This window comes from Schistocerca cancellata, chromosome 9 (genome assembly GCF_023864275.1).
Source record: "Schistocerca cancellata isolate TAMUIC-IGC-003103 chromosome 9, iqSchCanc2.1, whole genome shotgun sequence".
Lineage (NCBI taxonomy): Eukaryota > Metazoa > Arthropoda > Insecta > Orthoptera > Acrididae > Schistocerca > Schistocerca cancellata.
The window spans coordinates 15,719,152-15,733,023 of NC_064634.1; the positions used below are offsets into that span (position 1 = coordinate 15,719,152).

At 43.2% G+C, this 13,872-nt stretch overlaps 1 protein-coding gene across 1 annotated transcript in view; it reads right to left on the reverse strand.

Annotated features, from left to right (window-relative positions):
- LOC126100357 (glucose dehydrogenase [FAD, quinone]-like) overlaps positions 1–13,872 on the reverse strand; it is a 118,784-nt gene that overhangs the window by 14,270 nt on the left and 90,642 nt on the right. The window contains exons 6-7 of the mRNA XM_049910967.1: positions 12,882–13,103; positions 1,977–2,156 (exon numbers count right to left, since the gene is read on the reverse strand). Coding sequence (XP_049766924.1) covers positions 1,977–2,156; positions 12,882–13,103 — 402 coding nt within the window. The remainder of the gene's footprint in view (positions 1–1,976; positions 2,157–12,881; positions 13,104–13,872) is intronic.

Below are 13,872 nucleotides of genomic sequence, written 5' to 3' on the forward strand. Positions count from 1 at the left end.
AGGTTACCCGGCCCTTTATATATCACCATTCAGTTTCTAGACAGTTCACCGCTTCCAGTTTTTAGGGGAAATCTAGTAAAACAGAGATCGCATACGCGAAGAAAGCGATCGTTATGAGTTAAGGCCCCATTGGTATGCAACACTCCATACGTACAGGTAATGTGGGTACGACCTTGAGTGACAAAAGGTGCTAGAAAAACTACGGTAGTCTGCCCTTCCTTACGACAGTCTACGGTAGTTTTTCAACTCTACTCTCGAGTGATTCTTATACATCTGCCTGCGCAGGCGCACTGTTCACAGGATATCAAAAGAATCTAGAATCTGTGCTGGATGTGATCTTTATCCTTTCTGTAAATCTGCAGGCTTTCGCGGCCGTGCTCATTCGCGGCAAAATCTTCTAGTTCGTTACGCTTCACGAAGTTCCTCTATTCTTCTACTCCATTCTGAAGAAGATACCAGCAGAGAGGTCGGAACGTCGATCGTGTAGAAGTACCTGAAATGATACATGAGGGGGCGTAACAATCTAGAAGATTTTACCTTCGGTGTATCATTTCTCTTTCTCTTAGTGCACCGTACGTTGTTTCACACCAAGTCTTGTGATTGGCACTGCTCCCTGGCAAAAAAGCAAATGCGAAAATATTGTATGTGTAATTTTTCGAAACTTTTATAGACCGTATAAAAAACACCTTAACTTGCATTTACATGTGTACAGATACAATGGGCATGCCCAGTCTTGCAATGGCAGGTGACCGCTAACGTGTACGGTAGTGATATACTGTTATCAGCTTTAAGACTTTTCTCTGTGTAGAGTTCCAGGCCTACGGCTTTTAACGCGAATCTCTCAGTCTTACGTTACTGGCTGATGGCCTTTAACACACACCATCTGATCAACAATATCCGGACGTCTTTTAGTGAACATTAATAAGGGTTGTGTTCACCCTTCTCCTTTATGACGGCTACAGCTCTGCTGGAGACTCGTTCAGTGATGTGTCTGAATGTCTGTGGAGGAATGGCAGTACACTCTCTTACAAGAACCGAAAATAGCTCTGGGTTCCCGACAGTCCAGCCCTTTCAGGAATTGTGCTGTCCAAAAACCATTTCCTCACACATGCTGTTTTATGACAGGGTGCATTGTCATGCTGATAAAAATAATTATGGTCTCCGAACTGTTCCTCTGCTGCACGTGGTACACAATGCTGTAAAATGTGTTTTCGTACCGTTCGCGTTTATCGTTTCCTTGAGCTCTATACGAGAAGCACGCCCTGACTACGAGTAACGCGCCAATAGCGCAACACCCCCCCCCTCCCCTCCCCCCGTCCTCGCCGTGGGAAATCCACATGCTGGCAGAAAACGTCCTCCAGGCAATAGGCAAGCCTTAACCCTTCCATCGGGTTTCCGAAGTTATAATACGATTCATCACTCCAGATCAGTCGGTTTCAGCCGTCCACTGTCCGCTGACTTCGCTGTCTACACTACCTTCAGCGCCGCGTAGAATAAGTGCAGAAACGTGAGGCTTATAAGGAGCTGTGCGACCATTGATCCAGTTATTTTAAAAAGATCTATACGGACAGCCATGGTGCAAGCTGGAGTCGTTGTAACACTTTGGAACTCACGAGTGATTTCTTCGACTGATTTCAAACTTTTTTTACAACCGCCCTCCACAGTGCTCGTCGGTCTCTGTCTGTACGTAAATGAATGAGACCTGCGTAGTCTTTGTTTATTCCTTCGCGTTCCCACTTCACAATGACGTCACCAACAATCGACTTCGGCAGCTGTTGAAGGGTTGTACTTGTTACTTAGGTGATGTCCAGTGACTAGGTAGTGTTCGAAGTCACTGAGCTCTCCCGACCGAACAATTCCGCTTCTTTATTGACAACACAATATTCCCTATCGGGTCCGTATCTGGCGACACCAGACGCTCAGTCACGGCTACTTTTGGTCAGATAGTGTACACTGGAGTCAGGGCATGCTGGTACCTTGCGTATCTGCTCGCCGCCGTCCGAGTTGACGGAGCTGGGCGCGAAGTGGAACTGCACGTCGGGCCAGTCGTCGGAGTGGTTGGCGAACCTGCTGTTGACGAAGGCGACGCCCTCCACCCCCAGCGACGTGAGCGGACCGCGCTCGTTCAGCACGTACTCCAGGAACACCGGCACCGTCTGGACACACATAGGACACCAGTCAGGGCGCCGTGTGCAACAGTGCACAGTGCAAGGCCAGAGGACGTGCCGATGGGCTGCAGAGGATTCCTTCCAGCTCCTTGTTGACATGCAGAGAGCATTACTGTCATGTTGGTGACAAACAAACGCAAGCGTGTCGGCTTCTGGCAAGTCTGGCCTTCAACATAATTTCCTTCCTTTCAGTAATGGTGGCCTCATAAAGTATGTTAAAAATAATTTCATTCGATGTATTTTTAAACATTAATTTTAAACGATTAATGGAAAATCTCATATAAAGATGTGAAACAAATACTAACAGAGAGATAGAGGGGCTGGCCAGTACTTACCTCAGCTCAGTACAGCCGATACATACACATAAAACAGAACCGAAAATTTACATTCCTAGCTTTCGGAACAAATGTTCCTTCATCAGGGAGGAGAGAGGGGAAAGAAAGGGAAGAAGGGAAAGGACATTCAGTTACTCACAACCCAGGCTATGAAGCAACAGGGAAAGGAAAATAGGGAGGGAAGCCAAAGATATTCGGCTTCCCGCTGACAACCATGCCTCCATCCTTGCTACCCTCCCTATTTTCCTTTCCCTGTTGCTTCATAGCCTGGGTTGTGAGTAACTGAATGTCCTTTCCCTTCTTCCCTTTCTTTCCCCTCTCTCCTCCCTGATGAAGGAACATTTGTTCCGAAAGCTAGGAATGTAAATTTTCGGTTCTGTTTTATGTGTATCTATCGGCTGTACTGAGCTGAGGTAAGTACTGGCCAGCCCCTCTATCTCTCTGTAAACATTAATTTTGTTAGTTTTCTCCACTATCGTCATTATACTCTTCATCGACTCCAGGAGCCGACACCTCCTCGGATAACATTTACCGAGGGGCACTGTCCGTCGTTCGACATAGGCGCACAGCAACATATTGTAATTGGTCAAGTGATGACAAATCACCGCCATTTAGACACAAGTCAGTCCCGTTTTTGTTCTGTGTTACACGGGAATATCCCCAGGTCTTTTACGTTTTACTTTCTGCCTAACTGTTTTCTAGCCAAGGATCAGGTTCTGATACCTAATTTCGTTCCTTCGTTTTTATAGGTTGGACATGCGTAACTGATGGTCGTTTTAGCGATTGAAGAAGGCTGAGAACTTTGCCTACCCACGCCAACTGTTATTCTGCGGCGTTCTGTAATAGCTCCACGTACTGTAGGACATAGCAGTGATAGTAAAGATCTTTTGGCATTAAATTACAAATTTATTTATTACATTAGACTGAGCCCGTGCTTTGTGGGGCATAGGTGATCCACGCCTAGTTTCCTAACTAAATACCTAATACTACTTCTTCGTTTCGATCTGTTCACTCAGTACTTTAAAATATCTCAGATAACTTCATTTACCCATTATCAAAGTATTAATTTATAACTATGTCTGTACACATATACGCCAGAAGTTGCGAAACCGTTTGTATGAGTCTCCATTCGAATCCAATAAATACACTGAAAGCCGACTATTGGACTTTTTCTTTAATTTTTTTTAATTATTTTAAACACCTTCATGTAAAGACCTATTATTCTGTATGAGTAGACACTCATTTATGCATAAAATCTTGTAATTTAATAGTCTACCAAATATGTGCGAATTCCAATCACCTGTGCACAGAGCGAGGTAAAAAATGAACTGTGTAGACGATGTCTCAAAATAAGACAAATGCAACCACGTAAATGAAATACGCTCTCGGACATGTAACATACATTTACTGGAAGCCCATTTGAAAAAGGGAAGTCGTGTGCTTGCGTCTCAAGTAGGCAACATACTGTCGGCAATTAGTAAGACGAAAACTGTGTAGGGATAATTCCTTCATACTCAGAAAACTTGCCATTTGGAAAAATCAATTCACCACACGAAGTTTCGCCGTACTAAGAGAGTGCTAAACTGTCTGTGAATAGTGTGTGGCAGTCGTCGTACAACGATTATTGAATGGAATGTGAAATTTCTTCGAACGTCAGTTCTAGTTCGAAGAGACAGACGCTGTGATCGAACACACACAAGTGATGGCACTCTGAAATACAAAATAATTCTGAACTTCCCATACAGAATTGTTACGTATTCGAAGAGCGACATTTGCTCTCTTTCTAATACGGATACAGTTCTAACTGGTACCGTTCTTCGGTGCGATTTCTTGAGCCTCGTATTGGGCAAACGGCCTGCGCAGACACGTATGCTTTACACAAATATATATTTTGTTATTGTCCTCTTAAGCTTGAAGTATAGTGGTTTATCTGTTTCGTTTTGCAGTCTTTCCTGTCTTTGTATTTAGCATTCTCCTTACGTACCTAAATTCTTATACTACTTTGCTCTCCAGTTGTGACACCACACGGAAACGTGAGATATTGCATCTACCTGCAGAACTAAATGCAAAAAATAAACCTATTCACACTAACGTGCAAGTCTAACACACGACCTAATGTTCACTCACCTAGTGTTATCATTAAACGAATAGCGCGGATGGCCCAGTCTTTCTTATGGTATGTTTGCTTCATAAAATCACCATCTACCGTCGCTGTTAGAATATTTGTTCTATTCCACTTCTATAGTGAAGACCAATTCCCGTTGTGCGAAAATTTGGAAATTTGTGGTAAGATCTTATGGGACTAAACTGCTGAGGTCATCGGTCCCTAAGCTTACACACTACTTAATCTAACTTACGGACGACACACACACACACACACACACACACCCATGCCCGAGGGAGGACTCGAACCTCCGACGCGGCGAGCCGCGCGAACCGTAACAAGGCGCCGAGACCGCGCGGCTACCCCGCGTGGCGCCGTTGGCTGATAAAACAACATTTATCACGTGAAGATAGTAACTAATTTCTTCTGTATTTCATTTCCTGTTTCCCACGGCGACTAAAATTGTTCGGTTTCAATATTTTCAATCGTTTTCTTTTGACCAAATGTTGAAGAGGACAAAGTTGTGTACCACCTAAAGAGTTGTTTGAATACCTCAGTGCAGTGCTGGGCATCGTACAATTGCAGGCGATATGCCGCTGCCTTCATTTCGGCTGTGAACGCAATTACTCATCCACCTATTAGGGGACCTCCAGTTCAACATCGACTCCGAATCACAATGCGCAATTGGCACTTCTCGATTTAACAGATCTACAATTACATCCATACTCCTCAAGCCACCTGACGGTGTGTGGCGGAGGGTACCTTGAGTACCTCTATGGGTTCTCCCTTCTATTCCAGTCTCGTATTGTTCGTGGAAAGAAAGATTGTCGGTATGCCTCTATGTGGGCTCTAATCTCTCTGATTTTATCCTCATGGTCTCGTCGCGAGATATACGTAGGAGGGAGCAATATACTCCTTGATTCCTCGGTGAAGGTATGTTCTCGAAACTTCAACAAAAGCCCGTACCGAGCTACTGAGCGTCTCTCTTGTAGAGTCTTCCACTGGAGTTCATCTATCATCTCCATAACGCTTTCTCGATTACTAAATGATCCTGTAACGAAACACTCTGCTCTCCGTTGGATCTTCTCTATCTCTTCTATCAACCCTATCTGGTACGGATCCCACACCGGTGAGCAGTATTCAAGCAGTGGGCGAACAAGTGTACTGTAGGCTACTTCCTTTGTTTTCGTACTGCATTTCCTTAGGATTCTTCCAATGAATCTCAGTCTGGCATCTGCTTTACCGACGATTAATTTTATATGGTCATTCCGTTTTATATCACTCCTAATGCCTACTCCCAGATAATTTACTGAATAAACTGCTTCCAGTTGCTGAGCTGCTGTATTGTAGCTACATCTACATCTACATATATACTCCGCTAGCCACCAAGCGGTGTGTGGTGGAGGGCACAATTCGCGCCAAAGTCATATTCCCCCCCCCCTCTGTTCCACTCGCGGATCGCACGAGGGAAAAACGACTGTCTGAACGCCTCAGTATGAGCTCTTATTTCCCTTATCTTTGAATGATGATCATTACGCGATCTGAAAGTTGGTGGTATTAATATGTGCTCTCCATCCTCGGTGAAGATTGGATTTCGGAATTCAGTGAGCAGCCCCTTCTGTTTAGCGCGTCGTCTATCTGCAACTGCGTCCCACATCAAACTTTCTATGAGATTTGTAACGCTCTCGCGATGGCTAAATGTACCAGTCACGAATCTTGCCTTTGGACCTTCTCAATTTCTTAAATCAGACCCAACTGGTAAGGGTCCCATACAGACGAACAGTAATCTAAGACTGGACGAACTAACGTATTGTAAGCTATTTCCTTTGTTGAAGGACTGCATCGCTTCATGATTCTACCAATAAACCACAATCTAGAGTTCGCCTTACAAGTTACTTGTGTAATCTGATCATTCCATTTGAGATAGTTTCGAACAGTCACACCCAGATACTTGACTGATGTTACCGCTCCCAAAGACTGGGCATTTATTTTGTACTCATACATTAATGGGGATTTTCGCCTTGTTATACGCAGTAGGTTACACTTACTAATATTGAGAGATAACTGCCAGTCATTACACCATACATTTATTTTCTGCAAATCCTCATTGATTTGTTGAGAACTTTCGTGTGATACTACTTTCCTGAAGACTACAGCATCATCGGCAAACAGTCTAAGACAGCTGTCAATACCATCAAACATCTTTTATGTAAATCATAAAAAGCAGAGGATCTATTACGCAGTCCTGGGGCACACCTGAAGTTAGTCTTGTTTCTCTTGAAGTTACCCCGTTCAGGACGACATACTGCTCCCTGTCTGTTAGAAAACTATCCAACCGCATATGTCACTGGACAGACCGTAGGCGCATACTTTTTGTAGCAAGCGACAGTGCGGAACTGAGTCGAATGCCTTTCGAAAGTCGAGAAATATGGCATCACCCTGGGAGCCGGTATCTAGAGCCTGTTGTATATCATGCACAAAGAGGGCCAGCTGTGTCTCGCATGACCGCTGTTTCCTAAAACCGTGCTGGTTTCTGCAGATGAGCTTCTCAGAGTCTAAAAAGGTCATTATGTCTGAACACAAAATATGTTCCATGATTCTACAACAAATCGATGTCAGTGAAATTGGCCGGTAATTATGTGCATCCGATTTTCTACCCTTTTTATAGATTGCTATGACCTGGGCCTTCTTCCAGTCAGTGGAACTTCCGCTGTTCCAATGGTCTCTGATAGATGACGGATAAGAATGGTGCTATATTTGTAGCATAGTCAACATAAAATCTTACGGGGATACCGCCTGGGCCAGATGCCTTCCTGGCGTCTAAGGATCCTAACTGTTTTACAGTCCCAGATACACTAAACACTATGTCACCCATCCTTTCGTTTGTTCGATAGTTGAAAGGGGGAGTTGTTCGATAATTGAAAGGGGGCTAAATGATAAACGATCTTTCTTTCTATGTATTCGCAGCACATTACACTTGTCTTCATTGAGATTCAATTGCCATTCCCTTCACCATGCGTCAATTCGTTGCACATTCTCCTGCATTTCAGTACAATTTTCCATTGTTACAACCTCTCGATGTACTACAGCATCATCCGCAAAAAGCCTCAGTCAACTTCCGATGTTATCTACAAGATCATTTATATATACTGTGAATAGCAACGGTCCTGCGACACTCGCCTGCGGCACACCTAAAATCACTCTTACTTCGGAAGACTTCTCTCCATTGAGAATAACATGCTGCGTCCTGTATCTAGGAACTCTTCAATCCAATCACACAACTCGTCTGATAGTCCACATGCTCTTACTTTGTTCGTTAAACGACTGTGGGGAACTGTATCGAACGCCTTGCGGAAGTCAAGAAACACGGCATCTACCTGTGAACCCTTGTCTATGGCCCTCTGAGTCTCGTGGACGAATAGCGCGAGCTGGGTTTCACACGATCGTCTTTTTCCAAACCCATGCTTATTCCTACTTAGTAGATTTCTAGTCTCCAGAAAAGTCATTATACTCGAACATAATACGTGTTCCAAAATTCTACAACTGATCGACGTTAGAGATACAGGTCTATAGTTCTGCACATCTGTTCGACGTTCCTTCTTGAAAACGTGGATGACCTGTCCCCTTTTCCAATCTTTTGGAACGCTACGCTCTTCTAGAAACCTACGGTGCACCGCTGCAAGAAGGGGGACAAGTTCCTTCGCGTACTCTGTGTAAAATCGAACTGGTATACCATCAGGTCCAGCGGCCTTTCCTCTTTTGAGCGATTTTAATTGTTTCTCTATCTCTCTGTCGTCTGTTTCGATCTCTACCATTTTGTCATCTGTGCGACAATCTAGAGAAGGAACTACAGTGCAGTCTTCCTCTGTGAAACAGCTTTGGAAAAATGGTTGCTAGAGCTGAGCGATGCGATAAATGACGGAAAAATTCACAGGCGTGACTAAAGCGTGGGACCCTGGACGTTTGGATACGTAACAGCAGACCAAGAGCTAAGTTGACAGCAACATGTAGGTCGGGTGGCCGTAATGTAACAACTAAAAATTATGAATTCTGTTCATGAGCTTCATTTCAAGTATTCTTTTCGTTGTCGTCTTAATGAGTTGCGCGGCTCTGTTTCTTGCTAACTGCCACCCACCATCTAAACTGTCAAAAGACGAATGTTTTTAAATAATAATGCGAATAAGGTGTATATGTAATAGGTTTCATTATTCCGTCGCGCTCAGTGTTCTTGAATAGTTTCCAAATATTTCTGCACAAAAGTCTCCACCTGCAATCAAAGTTTTCCTGCCGCAGTTACTATTAGTCTGGCGCGTTATTTCTGTAGTGTGCATGACAAAAATAATCACACTGCAAGCGCACCGGGCTCATTCACCCACTGTCACCCTCGTTACAGTGTGTGTTGCCTCTCCGCGCTGACCAACTTGTGGCTCTGGCCCGCCTTCAGTCAACTTTGCTTCGTCGAAGAACGGCTGCTGACGGAAATTCGGTGTTGTAAGTTCAGCATCAGGCCGCGCAAAACATCTAAATATTCCCCGTAATGGCAGTTATAAGAGTTGAAGGACATGAAAGGGAAGCAGTGGTTAAGAAGGGAGTAAGACAGGGTTGTAGCCTCTCCCCGATGATATTCAATCTGTATATTGAGCAAGCAGTAAAGGAAACAAAAGAAAAATTCGGAGTAGATATTAAAATCCATGGAGAAGAAATAAAAACTTTGAGGTTCGCCGATGACATTGTAATTCTGTCAGAGATAGCAAAGGACTTGGAAGACCAGTTGAATGGAATGGATGGTGTCTTGAAGGGAGGATATAAGATGAACATCAACAAAAGCAAAACGAGGATAATGGAATGTAGTCGAATTAAGTCGGGTGATGTTGAGGGTATTAGATTAGGAAATGAGACACTTAAAGTAGTAAAGGAGTTTTGCTATTTGGGGAGCAAAATAACTGCTGATGGTCGAAGTAGAGAGGATATAAAATGTAGACTGGCAATGGCAAGGAAAGCGTTTCTGAAGAAGAGAAATTTGTTAACATCGAGTATAGATTTAAGTGTCAGGAAGTCATTTCTGAAAGTATTTGTATGGAGTGTAGCCATGTATGGAAGTGAAACATGGACGGTAAATAGTTTGGACAAGAAGAGAATAGAAGCTTTCGAAATGTGGTGCTACAGAAGAATGCTGAAGATTAGATGGGTAGATCACATAACTAATGAGGAAGTATTGAATAGGATTGGGGAGAAGAGGGGTTTGTGGCACAACTTGACCAGAAGAAGGGATCGGTTGGTAGGACATGCTCTGAGGCATCAAGGGATCACCAATTTAGTATTGGATGGCAGCGTGGAGGGTATAAATCGTAGGGGGAGACCAAGAGATGAATACACTAAGCAGATTGAGAAGGATGTAGGTTGCAGTAGGTACTGGGAGATGAAGAAGCTTGCACAGGATAGAGTAGCATGGAGAGCTGCATCAAACCAGTCTCAGGACTGAAGACCATAACAACAAACAACAATGGTCTTGTGGTGGAATTTTCACGGATTGTACAAAAATTAAATAATAAGAACAGCGCAGTATAGGGGAAGTACAAGAGAGGTAGGTCCGCAGGATAAGACCGGAAACGCACCACTGTGAAGCTGTGATCACGAATCGGCAGGCAACCATCGACGAGCGCACGGCAGCTGGCACCTGTGAAGAGCTGGTAGCAACAGTTTGAGGCCGCAGTAATCGTTTTAACACACCAACTTGAGATGTTTCACAAATTTACGTTAAAGTATATGAAAAAACTATGATGTTTAAAACTTAATTTCCATTTTGTTTTTCATCAGTATCTTAATATACCGTTACGCTTTACAGTATAAACTCATTCATACTCATCAAAACCTGAAGCAAGTGGTCCTTCGATTTCATTATTGCCAATACTGCACACTACAGCACTGCATGCCGACTGTCTTGCTGCAGTGCCCTCTCTTATTATCTTCACAGATTAATGAAGGTACGACACTCCCAGCGCAAATCACGGAAAAATTTAGTCTAGCGAAATCAGGTTAAGATAGGAATTTAAAGTTTATCTGCTACTCTCTGTGCGGTTTAAATAAAAATTTCAAGCTAATTTAAAGAATAATTGCTGTTCTCAGGTTGACAGATACTATCTGAGGCACGTTAGGCTAAGTGTACACATTTTTGTGTTCTCTCCACCAACAAATTGCTCTTTTCTGATCGCAAACTCCGCAACGGTCGAATTCCGATATCTGTTTACCTGGAAAATGCTCGATTCAACGTTCTAGTGTAGTAGCCAGAGATTCGCCGATTGTAGTACACAACACACCTGGTTATTACACATCACGACACATTGTATTTTTACTACGTTGTTATATATTTATGGTCATTTGTTGATTTCAGCTTACACTAATTTTTGTTTAATGATATTTGAATCTATTAAATGAAACCACAAGTTTACTGTTACCAGTCACTGTTTATTTATCTCCACGACGCGTTTCAAAGGTCTAAACCTCAATCATCAGGTGGATTTACATTTGTTAATGTGACATTTGTGTGTCTGTGTTGTGTTACGATGTTTGGAGGAACTTGTGGCGCTGTCTCCAGTGGTCACAGGTTCCTTTCACTGTCGTAACACATCACACAACACATCACATTATACATGTGATGTGTTACGACAGTGAAAGGAACTTGTGACCACTGGACACAGTGCCACAGGTTCCTCCAAACATCGTAACACAACACACACACACAAATGTCACATTAACAAATGTAAATCCACCCGATGAGGGAGCCGATGATGGAGGTTTAAACCTTTGAAATGCGTCGTGGAGATAAATAAACAGTGACTGGTAACAGTAACCTCGTTGTTCCATTTAATGTCAGTAACAGTCACGGTAAAGCCAAACCTAAAATGTTCGCATTTAAAGACATTTGAAGCAATATAAAAGATACTTTAATAGAATTTCTTGCTTAAGACTTAAAAATAAAATAAGAAAATAAACAATTGTTCATAAAGTAAATATAAGTTAATTATTAGCTTTAAATACGAGATTGGATATTGTATTTTGCATAGACTAAATAGGATTGATGACTTGAACTGCCACTATTTTGAGCAAATGAAATGTTAATTTAATTATGTTCAAAATTTGCATATTGTAACACTGATTATTAAAAATATAAGCATATAATATCTGACACATCAAGAATTGATATTTCACAAAAATAATTCCGAATAATATTTTTATGTTTTCTGCTGTGCGTCTTGTCACGTTTAAAAGATTTTGTACAAGTCTTTTGTCTAAACTGCTTAAATTATCGTTTTTAACAGCACCTACGGAAACCTACAAACCTCCAACTGAAGGAAATTAGCATAAATTTTTCAACGAAATGTTTTGTACTGAAAACAATTCTTACAAATACTCGTATCGAGTACTGAGAGAAAGCGAAATACAAAACTTAATTTTCAAATTAAATACATAATATTTGAGAGCATGATCATTTCAATGTCCACTATCCTGATCTGACATTATCAGGTTTTTTTTTCTGCACCCTGTAGTTAAGCTCCTAAATGGCACATCTGTAATGATGCTCAGGCGCATTGTGAATGTTTGTCACTGCTCACTGATGAAGCAAAGTTGCGTTTGAAAATATGGTGCAAATGATGAAGGTATTCATTACTCTGAAAACACGGACTACGTAATATGACTGTATGTCCATCTTTTTGGAGATGTTGTGGGACTCGGCTTTTCGATACAAGATGTCAAATTAAATACCTTTCTGCCGTCTAGTTTCCAAACTTATTTTACTTGGCTACCAGTTTCTACGTTTTACTACGCCATCTACCTCGGATCTGACAAAACAGAGGCCAGCAGAACTGGCATCATTCTGCTTGCTATAGCGATCATCTGCCGACTGTATAACTGCCTACACGTCGGTCAGGGGCCGGAAGATGGCGTGGAAACTGGTAGCCAAGTAAAACAAGTTTGGTATCTAGGCGGCAGAAAGGTATTTAATTTGACATCTTGTACGTAAAGCGACGTTCCTACGTGCTTTACCCCATACAGTGAAGTACAGGGTCACGGTACAAATCCAAAGACGGCTGTTCTTTTTACGTAATGGCGCACAAGTCCAAATAAGCAGACAGTTTGCCGACAGTGGCGTGACGGATAGTTGGAGGTGATTTTTTAGTTTTTTCTTAGTGCGTGGATGATAAAGACAAGTCGTCTCCAAGTGTCCCGGGAGGGCGGTGGCGTTGTTCGGCACGCACGCACGCACGCACGCACCTGGAAGCGGGCCCTGGTGAAGGTGACGGGCTTGTCGACGACGAAGGTGAGCCCGCCGAGCCCCACGTGGTCCTGCAGGTTGTGGCCCACCTTGAGGTCGCGCACCACGGGGATGCCCAGCTCGCGCAGGTGCTCCGCCGGCCCCACGCCGGACAGCATCAGCAGCTGCGGCGAGTTGATGGCGCCCGCGGACAGCACCACCTCGCGCTTGGCCCGCACCGCCTGCCGACACAGCACAGTGGTCCACGTCAGAGGCGGCACGCGCTCCCAACACTGTGCGACTCAGTACGAGGCCATTTGTAAATAACAAGAGCAGACCCAATATCGATCCCTGTGGTACACGTTTAGTGATTATTCTTTATTGTGAAGTTGTTGTTTCATGTGTGCACCTCTTGAGTTTCTTAAAGCAGTACACTGTATTCTTTCAGTTATACAGGTCAAAACCAATTACCAGCTAGACCTCTGATACCATATTTCAGCTTATCTAGGAGAATACTGTTGGGTTCAATAGAAGCATATTTGAGCAACCCCCACACCACTGACCACAGCGAATAGAAAGAACACAATGAACTTTAGACACCTGTAGCATCCCCTGTCTCTTCCCATCACCTCATCCACCTCCCTCCACTCATTTTCGTTTTCACCCGTTGGTAATCTTCCTGGAATTCCTTACCTGATTTCATCTTCTTTTTTCATATCCTTTCCCTGTAAGATCGACGTTATCATGGTGCACATAATGTTACATATGGCTTGTATAACAATCCTGAACTACCATTCTGGGTTCTCCTGTAGTGCGTATGAACCGTAGTGACTACATACCAGAGGACTTCCATCAACTGTCTGACACTTCTGCTTACAAACCTAGCCACTACAGTAATATCCCAGAGGTTCAACATGACCTCCCTCCACAAACACAAATTCACTGGGCTCTTCACTAGTTGCACCGTCAAGTCTGATTACTTCACTGTAGTTATGTGTGTGTTCCACTGTG